Source organism: Tiliqua scincoides, chromosome 2 (genome assembly GCF_035046505.1).
Source record: "Tiliqua scincoides isolate rTilSci1 chromosome 2, rTilSci1.hap2, whole genome shotgun sequence".
NCBI classification, from domain to species: Eukaryota; Metazoa; Chordata; class Lepidosauria; order Squamata; family Scincidae; genus Tiliqua; species Tiliqua scincoides.
This window is the reverse complement of record NC_089822.1, coordinates 183,350,120-183,370,071: the sequence shown is the minus strand read 5'-3', so window position 1 is coordinate 183,370,071 and position 19,952 is coordinate 183,350,120. Positions and strand designations below refer to the sequence as shown.

Here is a 19,952-nt window from a genome sequence, read left to right as displayed (position 1 = left end):
TAAAGTTTCCTCTGAAAGATTTGCATTTCTCATCAGGCACTGGAAGAGCAGAAACTTTGCAGACAGAGTGTAAATTCCTTTACATCAAAAATAGAGCTAAGCTTTTCAGAAAAGACCTCTTCAGGTCCAAATCGGAAATGGCTGTCATTTCATAGCCTTTTGTTCATTTGAAGAATTCTTGGCTCGATTCCCCTAGGCTGGGGGACAGAGACAAGCAGCATATTTTTAAAACTCACACTCAGACTTAACATTGAAGAAACCATAAAAGAAGTTAAGAGAAAATAAAGACACTGCTAAATTAAACTCAAGATGACTCCCCCCCCCACACACAACTACTCTGGTGTAAACTCAGCTACTAAAGCTAGTCTTAAAGAACATCTTGCATTGCTTTGTCATAGTCTTTAGCTCCCCACTGGCATTATCACACACAGTTTCCAGCACATTATGAGTAGCAAAGCAGCAGAATCAATTTGTACTCTTGCTTGGTTGGAGGGCTATCCTGAGTTCCAGGAACTTTGGTGAAACAGCATGAAAATTAACCCCCAAGTGAAAACAGAAGGTGGCGTATGAGCGCACATTCTGACATACCTCAGTGGTGCAGAGGCTGCTTCAGCATGCATTGCTTTTGTGTTTCTCTGTTAGTGCTGGAAGATCTAGGTCAAATGGGAGGAGCTACAAATACATCCTATTCCCACTTAATCTGTGTCCCAGTTTCTGCTGCAGGGAAAGGCGGTACTAGCCTGGAAAAGTGCCACACTGCAGTTGTTGTTACTATCTTAAAGTGAATCAAAAGGGACCTTTAGATATTTAGTACCCTTCTGTGCCCTTAAATTATGGTGTCTGTTGCATTTTTAGTGTTCATAAACTGTTCCAATACACCCCCACCTCAGTGAGTCAGAGATGCATGTTTTCCAAACATTCCTGTATACTCTCCCCTATATCACAGGTCACAACACTCAGTGCAATAGCAGTGTACTGTTAGGCAAACGTGCCCCACAGTGGGTGTCACTGCCCCTTTTAACAGGATGGTGTTTTAACACCCCTTCAGCTAAGAGGAAGTTGAAGTTCTACGGACTGACCCCCCAACGCTTGTGAACTCCGAGTTCCCCAGAGACTCAAGCCTCAAGACTCTGATTCACTTCAGTAGTGTGTCTGAGTGGCCCAGGCCAGACTTACATGGATCCAGTCCTTGGTACTCATACAGACACAAGCCTGTAATTCAGGGGTGTCAAACTCATTTCATACAGTGGGCCAAATAGCTTTCATGATGCCTGCTGAGGGCCAGAAGTTTTGTCATTAGCAGTGGCGTCGCTAGCGGGGTGCGGAAGGTGCGGTCCGCACTGGGTGACGCGCACGGGGGGTGATGCGCTAAAATCGCGGTGGTTAGGAGTAACCCCATTGTATTGGATGTGGAATTTTGAGCAGAATGCAGTGCAAAAAGCCGGGTAGAATATCTCCTTTCTTTCAAAAGTTATGGCCAAAAAACTGGAGAACAAAAACTGCATGGAGCCCTATGAAAGTGAAAGTGAGCCGTATCGAGTGTTTACTTGTGAGTAGGTGAACTTGCCTAAGTCCATCGGAAAGGGCAGGCTGAGACGAATCCAACGACACCTGAATGGTCCTGATCCAATGAATGCAGCCCCCAAAAACACCTGAGAAGGAAGTCCCTCCCTCCAAGCAGATGAATGTATTGAGCCCTATGGAAAGCGAAATTAAGCCTCACAGTTGAGTTTACTCGCAAGTAAGCAAACGTACCTTGGCTTGTGTGGAAGATCAGGTGAAGGAGAGTGCAAGGCTACCAGAATGATCCTGATCCTATGCACCTGCAGCTAGACAAGTGCTCCAGAAGGCAGCCTCCCCCCCCCCCCCCACTAAAAAGGATCAAAAAGAGGCTTCAGCTGATAAGGCTTCTGATTTCTGGCCTTCTTAACTTTTTTATACATCTTTTAGTTTTACAGGCTTGATTCCTCAGTGATCTGCTCTTTTACTCTGTCTTTTAATCTGACTACTGTTTTTATGGCCTCTGTAGTGTGTTTTTAAATGTTTTTATCTGCTATGTATTAATGTTTTTAAAATCTGTTTTTTTTTAAATATGTTGTTAGCCGCCCTGGGTCCCGTTAGGGAGAAGGGCGGGATAAAAATAAAGTTTTACTATTATTATTATTATTATTATTATTATTATTTTTGAGACTTGCAAAGCCAGATGGATTCTGACAGTGATCTGATTTAAACAGTAGTTCTTCAATTGAACTGGGCACTGGGTAGGGCTGAAAACCTTACTGGTTTTGGAGGGGGAGTGTTATTGCAGGCAGGCTACAGAGGAAATTCACTTGGTGGAACAGGGCTGGCTTCTGCTTATTTAATTATTTGTTTTACTTTAATTATTTATACTGATTTATTTTAATTTGCCTGATGATGTCACTTCCACCATGACATCACTTCTGGTGGGTCTTGGACATATTGTCATTCTGAAAAGTGGGACCTAGTGCTAAAAGTTTGAGAACTGCTGCAATAAGGTGTTAGTAAGTTGATACCCTTGGGAGATGTGACACCACTAGTGACCAAAATCACTAAAATCATAATTTGGAAGAATAATACCAGCATGTTATATATCAATCAGTTCGTAATTTCATGCAGAATGTGTTCTATCTTTGTTCTATCTAAAGGTACAGCCAAAAAACCAGTGGGGGTGGAGTGATGGTACATCACCATGCCCACCACCTGGGGTGTTGCCCTGCCCACTGCTTGGGGGGTGATGCATGCCATTCCACACTGGGTGACACGAACCCTAGTGATGCCACTGGTCATTAGGCAGGAAGTGATGTCATTAAACAAGTCTAAGCCAGAAATCAGCACTCTGTTCTCCTGTAGGAACTCATTAGCTGCAAATGGCAGAAGAGAAAATACACAAATCTTGATCATATTTCAAGATATGGGAGAACCCAGTAATCAGGCAGGCCACCCTTTCAGCAGTGACACCTCAGCATTGCTCAGCAGCTGAGAACCTGAGGGCCAGATAAAAAGTTTCTATGGGCTGCATCTGGCCCCCGTGCCTTAAGTTTGACACTTCTGCTGTAATTATATAATTATTTAAAGAATAGAATTGCAGTTACAAGTTGCTGAAAGGCATTTAATTGCTTGAGAGAATAAATACATACACATACAATGCTAAAAGAACAAAGCTAAGTGTCTAGACTTACTTATTCCTAATGCTCACCTGGACATTCTAACTCCTGACCATGGACAACCCTTCTACTTGCAGTACCAGTAGTGATGTGGACAGATGTCCATTGTGGAAAGGAGCAAACTCCTCCCACCCTAGCTGTAGAATATTTATACCTTGAAGGTAATCTTTGGCCAACAAGAGGCTCAGGTCAGTCAAAGCTTCTGGAAGATGACCACAATGGGTGATGCAATGCTGGACAATCATGTTCACCCCTTCCCAACTGGAGTTTCACACCTGCATCTTGTTGGACTAATGAGACCTTGGTATCAGTATTCCTTAGCACAGTATTCCTTATCAAGCTTTGCCATAGCAAGGTTGAATGATAAAGAGACCACACTGTCTCATAACAAGCTAATTGATTCTGGTCTACAAGATGGACGCAGACCTAGCCAGTGATTTTACTATGTTCATCACAGTGCCACCTAATTGTGTGTTTGAGGTGTTCTGGACACCACAAGGCTCTCGGTTGCCCTTGGTTGATGCAGAAAAGGAATGGGAAGGGGCTGTTCAGTGAAGGTCTTGGTGGACCTGTAGAGAGCTCTAATCCTAATTTGAGTATAACCAGTGGTGGTCCTCCCCAGCCCCAGGGCAATTGGCATCTCCCACGGGATGCCGCTGCCCCATGTGCAAATCCGCCCCCCACTTACCTCGAGCACAAAGAGCCTCGCACGATTCCAGGACGCATCAGGGAAGCCTCCTGAAGCTTCCCCGACACTTAAACTGTGTTTCCATCAAACCGGAAGCACAGTTTCCAGCCACATTGGGAGCCTCAGTGAGGCTTCCACGTGGTCCTAGAGGTGTGCAAGTCTCCGCGCCTGGGGCATTTGCCCCTTTCACTCAATGGCATGTCTGCCGCTGAGTATAACCCATCATTCCATTTACCAGCAGACACCTTGTAGTGTGACTGAACTGCCTTCCCTAAGCAGCATCCATTTTTATAATAATAATTATTAGGGATATATTTATATTTCTCTCTTCAACAAAAAATAGTACACAAAGCAGATTCCATAGCCAAATAAATGGTTCCTTGTCCCCAAAGGACTTACAGACTTTAAAAAGACATAAAAGAGACACAAGCAACAGCTGCTGAGAAAGCGAAGTGGACAGTTGCTCTCCCAGTGCTAAATATAAGAGGACCACCACTTTAAAAGGTGCCTCTTCGTCCAGTTAGCAGGGTTAGACGGTGGTAGCAACTTAAATAAGTTGTAATGTTCTGTAAACTTACCAACTGATTCTGGCGCAATGAACAGTTCACTGTGTTAGTTGACCCTAGCAAGGGGTGAGGCTTCCAAGTGATGATTGGGAAGAATATGTTAACTCTTCTAACTGGACCTGAACAGAAGAAAGCAGCCATATGCAGGGGTCCAGTTTGTGAGGACTCTGCTTTGGAACATGACGTACAGATGTTCTTAGTGAGCCTCAGAATCATTCCCCACCTTGCATTTCACTTCTTGTTCAATGACAGAGTTCCTGCTTCTGCGCATGTTTTCTAGTGTTACCAGTCAGGTAACTGTTGCCCACCTTTGTTTTGTGTTTCCATTAGAACCCAATATTAACAGGGAGCTCCAACCTTATTCTTAATAGACAAGCATGATATGGAACTTGCAGGAGCAAGAGCTTAGCCAAGCCATCCTTCAACTGAGCAACATTGTTGGTAGTAGATTTGGTTCTCTGCTGTATGGTATTGAGACATGGACCACTCCTAGGTTCTTGAAGTGGCTCTGAGGGTTAACTGCCTAGCAGTGGTAATTGATATCATTGGTATCATTGGTAACCAGTCTGATCAAAAGAAAATGGAGGAGGCAGGAACACTTGTCACATGGTGTTCTTTAGTGTCTGAAATGGTAGCGCTCATAGACTTATTTAAAAAAAAAATAGGGCTGTTCCCTTGGCCATTGAACACTACAACTATCAGCTTGGGAGAATATGTAGGGTACAAAGCTGCTTGTCTTGCACAGAGTAAGAGGATGTTCTATATATAGATAACCATCTTCTCTTTCAGGCACATACAATTGTGGCAAGCATCAAAAAGGTCAGTTTGCAAGTTTACAAGGCTTTTGCAGTTCATTTCCGAAAATAGAAGTATTGCCTTGCTTTCTACTTCATTAGCTTAGAGATGTATAAGTGGCCTGGAAGCATCTCTCTTGTATAGAGTGATGGAGCTGGTGCTGATTTGGGCAATGATTTGGTGCTGATCTGGGCAATTTCTGTTAAGCTGGAGGATTCCTGAAATGAAGGATGCTTCTTCAAATAAGGAATACTTGTTCACCATTTTCACATCACTTGTTTCCTTTTAAATTTGCATACTAGTCACTGTCCAACTCCCTAGCAGCAACTCCTTAGGTCAGGCTAGTTGTGGAACTAAGGGCACAATCCTAACCCCTTTTGTCAGTGCTTTCCAGCACTGACATAAGGGCAGTGCAGCTCTGAGGTAAGGGAACAAACATTCCCTTACTTTGAGGAGGCCGCCGTGAGTGACACCCAACTGCAGGATGCAGCACACGTCCCACTGGCGCCGCTATGCCAGTGCTGGAAAGCACTGACATAAGGGGTTAGGATTGCGCCCTGAGTGTGTTCGGATATTCAGGATATCTCTTCCCATCCTACCAGGAGGCAGAGCCAAACAGAAATCATTCCTCTTCGCAGGTGCTCTCCATAGTTCCCAGACTGTGATGCATCACAACTGTGAAGCAGCGCATCAATCTGCCTCGATTAGAGGAGAATGATTTTCTTTCTATTTAGTAAGTTACGGTATAGTATTTTTTGGATTTCTTATCTTGATTCCTGCTCCCCTTGCGCCCATATACACATCCCATCAAAGGATGGGAAATCAGCTAGCCCACAGGGGTCCTGTATGTGTGTGCATGGTGCGAAGATGCCCATAATCTTCCCCAATCTTCTCAGCATTTTTCACCCCAGCCTCTCCTTCCACCATGGCAGGGAAAATGCAGCAAGGTTATTTTGCTTCTTGGTGTCTTGCACAACAGCAAACACCCACCACCATCTTGCTGCTTTTGCTCAGCCTCTCTGAGCAACTGAAGGGGAAAGGAGAGACAGGCCCAGCAAAGATGGCCACGTCAACAATCCAGGCAGCACAAACCAGAGGAAAGCTAACTGCCAACTCCTCATTGCTTCTTTCAGCTCTGCTTCTTACCAGAACATCCTCCAGCCAGCTAGATCAGGCACACATGGAGAAAGGAAATGGAGACTGTTGATTGCGCAGCTTCCTTTTCACCCCTCACTCCCAAGAGCACCTGCTTGGGTGAGGTGGTGCCACGTCAAAGAATCATAAATACTGGCAATGTGGCCATAATAAAAATGATGTGTCTGAGAATAAGAATTATACAAGAAGTGTAGATAATGGCAATGAGAGTAACAGGGAACTTTTTTTTTCATGAATGAGTTTGAATTGTTAATTGTTAACAGATTGTTAATCTCCTGTCAATGGGCATTCGGAGTCTGTCAGAAACTTGGTCAATGCAACTTCATTAGATGCTTTGCTATCCCTTGGAAGTAGCTGTTGTTTGCAGTTGATTTTTAAAAAAGAAAATTGCTCATTTGCTTTCTAAAATTTCTCAGAAGTCCTGCCTAGAAGTTGTTGGGGTGTGTGAGTGTGTGTGTGTGTCTCTAAAACAAAAGATTTCTTTGTATAAGTGTGGTAACTTACCAGCCATTAAATGAATATGAATATGAATGTTCATGTAATATCCAGGGTTTCTTCAGTAAAATATACCAGTTAATACAGAAAATCTGTCTGCCCTATGAAGACTGTACGGTATATTGACAAAGTGTAAGACAGTGGAAGCTTTAACAATGTCGATGTAGTTCTGTTTCAGTGTCACTATATCAATGGGGCTGATTTTCCCCAGAACTGGCACCTATAATATCAGGCACAGTGTGTGGTAGCAGGTCTTTAAGCATTGCACAAGCATTGTGGGTTGAACTTGTGTGGGGAAAAAAAAACCTTTTACAGTAGCTAGTATAACATCTTAGAGTACACTAGTTTTTCTAGCTTTGACTATCTACGGTACTTGAGTTTATGACCACTAGAACAGCTATCTGAAGTGTTAACATTCCCACAATTCTATTTATTTAAGGCCATATACTAGAAATTGTTTGCACTCTAAAATGTGCCTTGCTTGCACCATCTATCTGTGTCTCCCACCCACCCCTTTTTCATTTCCTAGACTGGATTTTCTGCCTTCTAGTTTCTACCTGCTTTTTATCTTCCGATATCAAACTTTGCCTAATTACTTTTTTGTGTTTTAAAACCAGGCCAGGTAACATTTATCTTAATTAATGGACTTGGTTGCCAGCAACATTTTGGATATGCAGAACTTGTTTTGTGGTGTGAAGCAGATAATATATGGCGCTCAAGGCTCTAATGAAGGGGTGTCAAACTCATTTCATACAGTGAGCTGAATAGCATTCATGAGGCCTGCTGAAGGCTGGAAGTGATGTAATAAGGCAGGAAGTGATGCCATTAAGCATTTGATGATCCAGAATGCCTGCGGAGCCCTCTGCAAGGCTCCCCACACCTCCCAACATCTAAAAATAGCAAAAAATGGCACTTCCAGTTTTCATCGCCCCAGGGGCTCCAACACTGGCTGCAGGTAAGTAAAAAACCACCCTCCCATCTCAGGTAGTAGTGCAATCCTGGAGATATTGTTTCTGTCTTCCCCCACCCCTTAAGGGCTTCTCAGGCTGGGGTGTTACAACGCCCCAGTTTGAGAACCTCAGCATTAAGGCATTCTATAGATCTTTTCAGATATTTAGAAGTGCTTTTGTTCACCACTTGTGGGGTCTGGGTGTGGGCGAGGGAGAGAGATGTTGCTACCTGGTATGCTTTTAGACATGTGTAACGTGCATACAGGGGATTTGTACCATACAAGGGATTTGTACTCATGATAATGTCTGGGCTTTGGGACTGAGATGGCCCTGGTGGATGACCTGTGCTGGGGGATAGACAAGGGCAGTGTATCCTTGTTGGTTCTGCAGGACCTGTCAGCAGCTTTCAACACCATTAAACATAGCGTCCTCCTGAGATGGTTTGATTAGTAGGGGCTTATGGTCATTGTTTATCAGTGGTTTCACTCCTTGACTGACACTCCCAGAGGGCGGTGCTGGGGGATGCCTATTGGCCCCCTGGCCATTGGTATACAGGCCATTGGTCATACCCCCATGCTATTTAACATCTATTTGAAGCTTCAGGCGGAGATCATCTGGGGATATCAAGTTGTTGCCATCTACAGTATATACTGATGACATCCAGTTCTGACTTTTTCCCCATCAAACTGCAGTTAGGACAGTCAAAGTCTTGAAGTGCTGTCTGGAAGCTGTTTGGAACTTGATGTGGGCTAACAAGTTGAAATTAAATCTAGACAAAACAGAGTTCCTCCTTATCCAGAAATCCAAGTTGCAGGTGCTAGACTATCAACCTGTTTGGAATGAGGTTGTATTCCCTTTGCAGGAATAGGTATGCAGCTTGGATCCACTGATGCCTCTGGATTGCCAATTGACAGTAGCTGGCTGGGGGCTTTTGCCTACTTTGACTGATGCACCAGCTGCAGGTGTATCTGAGTCAGTTGCACTTGACCACAGTGGTCCATTCCTTGACGACATCTTGTCTTAATTACTGTAGCACACTCTTCGTGGGGCTGCACTTGAAAACAGTCGGAAACTGCAATTAGTACAGAATGCAGCAGTCCGTGTGGTTACTTTGGCTTGCCAATTTGAGTCTGTTTTGTTTTAACACCATGACAGTGCAATGTCGGGCTGACATCATCCCCACATGCAAGGAGCCAGTCAACACACCTATCCAGTCCCAATGTTTTTGACCAGGGAAGTTCAAGCAGGAGGCAGGTGTAGGTCCAATGAGCAGCCATAACTGTGGTGATGAGCAACCTAACCATCCCTAGGAATGAGTACTACAGTGACAGTCACCACTGCAAACCTTAGAGACCTGAATGGCATACACTCTATTAAAGATGCCACAGCACCCCCACTCCCTACAAGAGCTACTGAACCACAGATGGGATAAAAGTAGATAACTACAGTTATCCCTAGTTATGAACCTAATGTATTCCATGAAAATTGTTTGTAAAATAAGGTGAAAATGTTTTTCCTATAGTAACATGTTATAATTTCCAATTGGTTCCTGTGCTCAGAAATTGATCTATGTAGAATACTGCATAATTCCTACTTATGAAAACAATACAGTTCCCACCCAACTATTTATGTAGCTTGTCTCCAGATTGTCTGCATGGATTCAGAAGATGATGGTTGATAGCCAGAATTAGACGGTTGAGGGTCTGAGGGAAAATGAATCTGAAAGAGATTTCTTGGGACAAAAACTTGTCCATTCTTGTTTGTTTTGCTGCTGCTTTTTAAAAATCCTATCAAGTTCTTGGTAGTGGCCAAGGATGTCGTGCAATGCACACTTGAGAAACAAGAGCTTCATGCTTGGATCATTATCTTCTGCTATCTCATACATCTGATTAGCCAAGCTGAACTATTCTGACAGTTTTGACTTGACTTGATTACTGCAACATCATCTCCTTCCTCCTCAACATTTTCTTGTATCAGCTGCATCAGTTCTGCATTTGTTAATTGTTAAACCAAAGCCACCTTAACATTGTCATTATCGACCTCTTTGAAGCCTGCCTGATCTGCAAGCTGTTTCGTGGTCTTGTAGATGGCTATGAGCCCATCCTGGAAACTGCTGCATTTGTGAACCACTCTAGGCAGCAGATTTTTTTCCAGACTCGATTCGAACATTGTTGGGAGACATCTTTCCAGGCAACATCAATACTGTTGATATTAATCATTGTCAATTTTTGTCATTATCCAGTCCTGTGACAATGTACCTCATGCTATAATAGGCCTTGAAAGCAGCAATGATGCCTTGATGTATGGGGGTGGTGGTGGCAGAGGGGGTCTTAGGAGGCAAAAAACAACTCTTTGATGTTATATCTTCAGTAGTCCTAGAATGATCAGGTGCATTATCCAAAAACAAAAATTCTTTTGTAATTGAGGTTACTCTTAAAATGTTCAGCAATGAGTGGAGAGAAGCAGTCCTTCATGTAAAGTAGGAAACATTTTGTGATAACCAAAGCCTTTTTTTTGCCAATACCAAATAATGGGTCATTTGGTTTTCAGAGTGCTCAGGTGTTTTATGAATGGTACACCAAGAGGTGTTAGCTTCAAATTGCCTTTGAGATTGGCTTCAAGAGGAAGAGTTGCATTCCTTCAATACGTTAAAACTCAGTGCCTGTTTTTCTTCATGAGAAATAAATGTATGAAAAGACTTTTTGGAATGAGGTTGGGAAGGGTGAAATGACTGCAGATGGGCAGATTGTGACCAGAAAGGAGGCAGGTTCTGTGCCAGCAGCAGCTATGGGGACCTAGGAAGTTTTTTTTCTCTGGGTTTTTGATGCACGATCAACTTTCACTATGCTTGCATATTTGTAAATAAAATAAATATTATAAAGCCATAAAGTCTGAGGTGTTCTCTTTTTCAAAAAGAACTGAGAACTTGTCTTCTCATAGCTCCAGATGATGGAGATTGCTTCTCAGTATACAGGCTGGCCTCTGAAAGAAAACACTTGCTGACAGCAGCCTTTTCTGTCTCCTATTGTGTATTCCACAGGCTCGTCAAAGCGAACCAAGTAACTTCTTTCTGACTTTGAACAGAAATCCGTAGTCTTTGGTGGTGTGCTATTGTTTCTGGAACCTAAATATTTTGTTAGGTGTTGTTCTGTGAGAGTTGGCTTCAAAAGCAAGAATAGGCAATTTTGTCACAGATTGTATTTCTCATTCCAGAGGTCGTCAAGGGCTATTTATTTACATTTTCAAACTTAAAGTTCATTATACCAATACACAGTGTCTTAGTAATGTCTGAAATAAGGCCTTTTATAAATACAGTAAATGCCAAAAGGGAGTAGCACATACTTATTGGTGTGCATTTTTAGTGGACTTCATTGTTATGTGTTTGTGATATGCTTGTATATCCATCATAATATAAGCAAAAGGAAGTATAACTAAAAATTCCATAAACTCTGCTTTCTGCCCACCAAAAAAAGTACACATGTGGTAAATGAGATTGCTAGTGTTGTATGAGATTCTCCACGAAGTTATTTATGTTTATTGTTTTATAAGTATCTTTGTAAATACTAAATTATATATAAATTGAACTAGTGTGGTCTGTGGTTAGTTTGTCACATAAGAGTGAGGAGATTTGAGTTCAAATCTCCATTCAGTCATGATACTCTTTTGGGTTCATCAATATCTCTGTAAGATGTTTATGATGAAAAAATTGGTGGAGGGGAGAGGATAGCTATTTATACAACTCTGACTTCACTGGAAGATGATTGGATTAAACATGCAGTAAATAAATGTCTGTTACTGCTGGGGAGAAATTTGAGGTACAGTGCAGTTGAATACCATGTAAGTGAGCCAGTCTGGATTATTTGAGTCCATATGAGTTCTTCTGCCCTCTTCATTTGGAGCAGGGGTTGCCAGACTTTTCAGTATGAGGGCCACATCCTATACACATTTTTTCGGGCCAAAAAAATCTGTTTTATAAATGATTGAATGAAATTTGCATGAATATGTTGTACTTAGATCTTTTTTTAAAATCAGAACAAAATTCAGAACAAAAGAGAAATGTGACAATTACAGAGAAAACAATGCTGTGCTTAACACATTTCTGCCCGACCCACAGGTGTACACATTTGATCCCTGTTGCGTTTATGCAACATTGGGCAGAAATAGTTTAAACTGAGAAATGATATACAATGAGTGAAAATCAGTGGCATCACTAGGGGCATGCAGTTGGTGTGGGCTGCACCAGGTGACTTGCAAGGGGGGATGATGCGCACTGGGGGTGACACTCTAAAATCGTGGTGGTTAGGAATAATTCTGTTATATGGGGAATTTACAACTGAATGCAGTGAAAAAGACCGGAATGAAATATCTCCTTTCTATCAAAAATTATTGGCAAAAAACCCAGAAAACAAAAAATGCATGGATCCCCATGGAAAGTGAAGCTGAGCCATACCATGCATTTACTTGTGAGTAGTTGAACTTGCCTTAGTCCATTGGAAAGGGCAGACCGAGAGGAATCCAGTGACACCAGAATGGTCCTGATCCACTGAATGTAGCCCCCCCAAAAACACCCGAGAAGGAGGTCCTTCCCTCCAAGCTGCAAATGTATTGAGCCCTATAGAAAGCAAAACTAAGCCACACTGTCACGTTTACTCGCAAATAAGCAAGCGTGCCTTGGCTCCAGGGCAGTTCAGACAAAGGGGAATGTGAGGCCACCAGAGTGGTCATGATCTGATGGAACTGGAGCTCAACAAATGCTCCAGAAGACAGCCCCCCCTCCACAAAAAGAATGAACAGAGGCTTGACAGGGTAAGGTGAACTTTTTTCTCTTTTAGACTAGTAAAGCCAGTTGGGTCCTGATAATGATATGCTTGAAATATAAGAACTTACATTGAACTGGGTGCTGGGTAGGGCTCAAAATCTCACTGATCCTTTCTTTTGGTGGGGGGTGTTATTGCAGGCAGGCTATGGAGAAAATTCATTTGGTCGAACAGGGCTGGCTTCCCCTTATTTAATTATTTGTTTTACTTTAATTTAATTATTTATGATTATTTATTTTAATTTGTTTTATGATGTCACCTCCGGCCATGACATCACTTCTGGTGTCATTCTAAAAAGTGGATCCCAGTGCGGAAAATTTGAGAACTGCTGCAATATGGTGTTAGTAAGTTGACACCCTGGCGGGGAGGGGGGGTGACACCACTAGTGACCAAAATCACTAAAATCACAATTTGGAGGAACATACCATCATGTTATATATCGATCAATGCATAATTTCATGCAGAATGCAAGGAAACAACTCCGTTGAAATATCTTTATTCTATCAAAAGGTACAGCCAAAAATCCAGTGGGAAGGGTGATGGTAGATCACCACGCCCACCACCTGGGGTGTTGCCTCGTCCACTGCATGGGGTGACGCGCTGGCCTCCCGCACTGAGTGACATAAACTGTAGTGACACCACTGGTGAAAATGTCAAATGTTGACAAAAAACGTTAGCAGTAAAAATATTTTAAGTTGCTGCATTCTGGATAAAATCTTGCGGTGGACCAGATGTAGCCCCTGGTTTGTAATTTGTAGAACCCTGCTGTGGAGGGAAGAGCATGAAAATCGGGCTATGATATTAACTGCCAGGAACTGAAGTTTTGTAAACACTATGGGTCAAAATAGACATGATGTTAAATGCTGTTTGCATACCCCACTCTCTTCTTTAATACCACAAGCCTTCTTTCATCAGATACAAAATGTTTCAGGTGTACCACACTGGGATTCCCTGTGGAATATCCAATAATGGATCAGCTATCAGGTTAATGTTTGACTACAGAGGCTTTTGAGATGCATATAGAGGTGCTAAAGAGGCAAAGCATTGAAGGTGTGATTGTTAATTCAAGTGGCAGGGCACACAGAAAGAGGCAGATAACTTAATGGAATATTGATAAGTAGCTTCACATGTCACAAAAGGACCAGCTGGCTTGAGCAAAACTCTCCTGCCTGCCCCCAAAATAAACTGGGCTGTTCAAGTGCTACAATAAATAGAGGCACAAACAATATGTTGGGGGTTTTGGGGGGGGGGGTTTGTTTTTTAACCCAGAGGATGAGTAGAGTATTCAAGTGTGAGGAGCTCAAAATGCATTATTATGGACAGGCATTTTGGAACATGGCTCAAAGCCTTGTGATCCCTGCCTACCAGTGATGAGAGCCTTCTCTTACCACTTGCCTGAGGAAATGAGTTTTTGGGATCGAAGCAACAGGGCAGGGGTAGTCAGGGGCATCCATTAGGGTTTTCAATAACCAGTGCGAAAGCTCATCGCATCACCCCCATGATGGCTGGTTCATTTGGACCACTCAGTTGACCCAGTTTATTGTGGGGGCAGGTAGGAGAAGTGCATTTCTAATATACACCTCCATTTATCCCTGTTATATTCCACTCTGGGGGGGATTTTCAATGGCTCTCAAGGCAACTTGCAATCTTCACAGTATAGATGTAATAAATATTTTGTATGTTTTATTCTTTGTTGTAAACGGCTTTAAATATTAGAGAAAGTGTATATAAATCTTTTAAATAAATATCTGAGCCTGATTGTTGAGACTGTCTTGTCTCAAATCAGATTATACTGTCTTGTCAGATCTTGGGAGGATATGACACAGGCATCTCTGTATTATGTATGGTGGTTTGTTAACCTTTTGATCTGATGGTGGGAAAAACAAAATAATGGGAGAGCAGGAGAGTTGATTTTTATCTAAATATTGCAGTCTTGGGAACTGGGAGATACTTGAGAAGACTGTTAAGTCAGAGGAAAAGCGTTCACAAGGAATTAGGTGTGTGTGAAGTCATTGGTTGCACATGTATGCAAGCTTGCAAGTATTGAATGGTGGAGTTTGTGTATGTAAATACAATTAAGTGTTTGTGATCAGGTTAGAGGGCTGGGGGCCCAATCCTATCCAACTTCCCAATAATTATGTAACCACAATGCAGCCTTGAGGTAAGGGAACAAGTGTTCCCATATCTTGAGGAGATCTCTGTGACTGCTTCCCCACCACAGGATGCAGCACACACTCCATTGGCATGGCTGCACCGGCACTGGAAAATTGGATAGGATTGGGCCCTGCGTTAAGTAAGGATCCCACAATATAAGCATATGTATCATCTTGTTCTTTATACTCACCTTGCATTTTTGCCTCATGTAAGTGGCATTGATGCTTGGCACAGGGCAGAATACAGAGTTAGCTTCCTCTAGCCAATAAGGTTGGTTAACCAGCAAAAAGAGCTAACTGTTAGGGAAGAGAAGGACAAGAGTAATCACTGGTGGCATGTGTTCTTTGCTAAAGTACATATGTTTTGGAGAAATTTTGCAACTTGAAAAACACTGCTGTTCACTTTGAAAGACAGCTGAACTTTTATAGTCCTTGTGGTTTCTTCAGTGCTCTGAGCCATAAAATGTGATTGTGGTGAAAATAGCCACATCAAACTGTTGGGATGGAAAAGCCAGCATTCAGGGTGCTGAATGTGGTCTAGTTGTGGCCCTTGCCATGTGTGCCTGGCATACTAGGAAACATGTTGTTGAAGGAACCTATTTGTATTTTTGGGGGGACTGGAAATATCTGATGCTGCTGTTATAGTAGGCTTAGAATCTAGATGGCAAATGAAATTAGCCTTGCATCATATCACAGAACTTTTTAAAGTAGATTAATTGTTTGAAGAGGTGTGCTGTGGTTTTTTGAGGAAGGAGCTTAAAGGTTAAGCTTGAGAATTTTTGTGCAAACTCTTGTTTATGGGAAAAGTGAATTTCAGTCTTTTGCCATGGGGGGAATCCTCTCAGAAGTTTTTAAATAAAAATTAAGGTAGTTAACTAGAAACTGGGTTTATGTTCCACCCATGGTGATTTTTCCCTCCTTACCAGTAGACACCAGAATGTTCAACCTTGGGCTAATGTCCTAGTTTAACATGCAAACATTTCACTAATATTGCTTGTACTTACAAACGAAATCCAGCATCTATATGGGTCGCTGCTGGAACTTGGATGATGATCTTCAGCCAGTAGGTGATGCAGATGCCCTGTGACTTACTTCTTCTTACCCAGTCAATTATTATTGCCTAGTCATTAAGCATACTTTAAATTGCAATCAAAATTGAGAAGGGAGGAGGGATAAAGACAGTCAATCTGAAAAGTTTAAACATTAAACAAACAAAAAAACCTGAAGGTTACTTCCAGCCACCAAAACTTACCAATGCATACACCAAAACACTTTCACTGTCTCCTTAAAGCCTGCAATTTTTGGTTTGTTGCTTGTGTTAACTTCATTTTTATTTAATTTTTTAAAATTTGTATAAAATTTATGTGCTCTTTTTGTCTTTCAATCAGATATTAACCCATTCTTCTTATTCAAGGTGTTAATCTTCCTTTTAAGATATGCCACCATAATGTGAATACTGTGTGGATGTTTGAATGATTTCTTCTTCTTTTTTCAGGTCTATAACTCGAACAAAGACAACCAAAGTGAAGGCAGTAAGTTTACTCATTTTTCCAATAAGACTGAATATTGTTGAAGAAATGGGCTATACAGAACTGTAATCTCTAACTCTCATAAACCAGTAGGTGGCACTGTGAGTAGTAATGGCCATAAGCCATTGTACAGCTTTTCTCCTCACAAGGATTCTGGCCATCAGGTTGGTGCTTTAAAGAACTGAGTATTGAGCAGTTTTTGGAGTTACGCTAAAAAAGATTTGTAATATTTGACAGTCATTTTGTGGCGTGTAATATAGTGAGATCCATAAATGTTTAGTTAAAGAGCTTTACAGTTTAAGGCTCTTGGGGATAATGCAAGTGAACTCACTGGATGCAACCCAAGGGATGCAGAGTTCTGAAGCTGGCTCTGTTGCAAATTCTTTGTTTCCTTTGGCAAGTTACTTAACTGCCTTTTGTCTCAGTTTACACAACCCAGGCACAGAAGTTTGCAGAAGGGAAGCGAGAAGGAGAACTAATTTTTTTCCTCCTTCTTTAAAATCTCAGTTCCTTGTTTTACCTTCCTTAAATAATGATTAATAGAACAGCATTTTATGCTAAAAAGTGTTGGTCAAAACCCGAATCGGTCCTGAATTTCTGTCGAGCAGATGAACTGTTGGAATGAAAGGCTCTTTATATGAAGGAGCACAGTTGAGATATTTTCTTCCTTTGACCTTAAGTGTTGGATAAAACAAATTCCTCGTGAGGCTTTGGTTGGACAATCTGAACCTGCAGAATTCCTCTTCTCACTGCTGTTGAAAATCCAGTCTCTTTCTGAGTGGTCAGCTAAGCTTGCAAATGTCTGTCTGGCTCAGCTGTTTTCCTGACATTGTGCACTGGCACTGAAGCAATGCTTGCACTTATCCTGGGCGTGGATTACAATGTTGTTGTGGGTTTTCTTTCCAATATATGTATATATTCCACTATGGCATGCTGATGAGGGCCTTTCCCCTTGTTTACTGGGCATGCTTAGAAATACTTGGAACCACTGTCAAATGGGGAGATTCCCTTTAATTTTTTGTAAACGTAAGCCAGGCAGCACCCAGTCACAACCCTTATGAGATCATCCTCTTTTTTTGTTGAGGGATCCCAGCTGGCAGTGTGTTTTTATAAATAGAATGTTGCCCCCAGTAAATATGAGAGGCACCACAGACATTCATGGGGAAATATAAGACACAACTCCTTCAGCTGTTAGGTCACTCCAGCCGACAGAACACTATACAGTAGCTCAGCTTCCCTTCTTCCAATGACACATAATTTTAAACCCACACTTTCCTCCCCTAGGTCTCTCTCTCCTCAGCACAAGATTTACATGCCTGTCATCCCCTGAACCAAGTCAGTGAGCAATACAACATGGTGCAATTAGAGGCAATGATACCTCAATAGGGTGTGCTGTTTGGTCAACAATGAGATATTCGCTATTGCTTGCATGGTCTAAGAATGTTGAATTAGACATTATCGAGCAGTTTGATGTGAGGCATGTTAGCAACATTTTGGCTAGCACATACCAACTTTTTTATTCCTTCTGTTGTGCAGAGATCCACCGTCTCTGCATATAGAATTATAAACACATGCCACTATTGCCTCAGGTTATTTTTCTCTCCCAAATGTTGTCAAAAATACATGAATGCATTTTAAGTCCAGTGCTTGTGCTAGCTCAGACCAGGAATGTAATTATGCTGGTGTTTACGAAAGCCCAGTAGAGAAGGCATCATAACATAGCATGGATTTTGTCATCGACTGGTGAAATTGAACATGTGTACAAGTCCCCTACTTAGGTTCTGGGGGCCTATACTTAAGCTGAAACCTTCTTAAGTTGAAATATCTGCCTCTATTGCTCTTGCACGAAAGCACCACCTAAGGATGTACTGTACCTGTGCAAAAGCACCTACACAGCTGTCCATAACATAGACATCCATAACTTCTGGAGCCTGCATAATTCCAGCGACTTGCCTGTGGGCAAAAATACAACTCCTGGGTGTCCATTGGCCCCAAACACTTACAGTACAAAAGGGTGCTCTCATAAGAATATTCCTTGGACCTTTATTTTTAGTCACATTAATTATAATTAATAATTATAATTATATATAATTATAATATAATTGCGATACAAGGACATCTGCAAGAGGGATCTGAAGGCCTTAGGGATGGACCTCAACAAGTGGGAAACTCTGGCCTCTGAGCGGCCTGCTTGGAGGCAGGCTGTGCAGCATGGCCTTTCCCAGTTTGAAGAGACACTTGGCCAACAGTCTGAGGCAAAGAGGCAAAGAAGGATGGCCCATAGCCAGGGAGACAGACCAGGGACAGACTGCACTTGCTCCTGGTGTGGAAGGGTTTGTCACTCCCGGATTGGCCTTTTCAGCCACACTAGATGCTGTACCAGAACCACCTTTCAGAGCGCGATACCTTAGTCTTTCGAGACTGAAGGTTGCCAATATATATATAATTATAATTAAAGTATAAAATTTAGACTGTAAGATTTCCTCTTTGTTTGCTTTTAAAAGACAGTTGACTGTAGAATGCCTTGATCAGACTCAGTTTTAACCCTCCCTTTCCTATCTGGTAGTGCTAAAAGGTGGCCGAGTTTTGTTATTTGAGTTCCTTCCCTTTCAGGGCCCACTTTTTCTCATAAGGTAGTATATCTCAGCTCTAACTGTGCCGACTCAGCCTTGGCCATGCTGACTGCTTCCTTCATTCTTTCCATCCTTCTTTCTCTCAGGAATCATCAGATTTTCTGTTACCTAATGTTATTGAGTTGCTGTTTTTCTCTGTAACCACAGCAAGGGGTGTCTATTTTCAAAATTATTGAGCTGCTTGTGTTGTCTCCAGGCAGCTTCTGCCCCTTGTTTTCACTAGTGTTGTCACAGTTGCACCAGCTTCAAAGCCCCAACCAAACCCAGATACCATGCTTGGTGGTTTTCTGTGTCATTGTGATACTGAATGGGCAAGACTGGATAGGGATTCTGTTGGTGTACCACCTACCTTACTATCCAAGCAGTCTCCCTGCCTGAGCTGCCTGGTGTGATCTCATGTATGGCCTTTAAGTACCCCTGGATACTGGTTCTGGGAGACTTCAGTGTTTGTGGAGGAGGGGAACAACACAGAATTTCACAACCGCTATAGCAACCATAGGCCTGTCTTAGCTGATTGCTGACCTGACACATATGGCAGGACACATGCTGGTCCCTGTGTTTACTTCTGAGCAGGTGGGTGGTAATCTGGGTGTGGAGGCAATTAAGATCACTCCTTTATCATGGACAAGGAGATCCATAGGTGATTGCACCAACTACGGGAGGTATATTTTTACTTAGCTCTTGCAGGCTGTCTGATTGCCCCCCCCCATAGCATGCAGTACATGCTCTGTTGGCACAGCTGCATGCTATAAAGTGGCAGGGGATAGGATTGGCCACTTAGGCTGCAATCCTATGCACACTTACCTGGGAATAAGCCACACTGAATTAAATAGTCCTGATCAGGCGTGCATAAGATTTCACTGTTGGTCCTTTTTTATAGAACTGAAAATGGTTCTTTATGATTATCTCTTCAGCATATCATGTGTCTGAATTTACGATACTAACAACTATAAAGGAGTTACGTATGCTTCTGAAGGATAAGGTGG

The 19,952-nt window shown here is 42.2% G+C and overlaps 1 protein-coding gene across 5 annotated transcripts in view; it reads left to right on the top strand.

The window, feature by feature from the left end:
• Window positions 1-19,952, top strand: part of ARHGAP26 (Rho GTPase activating protein 26) — a 311,057-nt gene that overhangs the window by 142,975 nt on the left and 148,130 nt on the right. For all 5 annotated transcript variants that reach the window (XR_010793663.1, XR_010793662.1, XM_066613312.1 and 2 more), the window contains exon 12: window positions 16,300-16,336. Coding sequence is in view for 3 of the 5 variants with exons in the window: in XM_066613312.1 (XP_066469409.1) it covers window positions 16,300-16,336 (37 nt within the window). In the remaining 2 variants the exon portion in view is untranslated. The remainder of the gene's footprint in view (window positions 1-16,299; window positions 16,337-19,952) is intronic.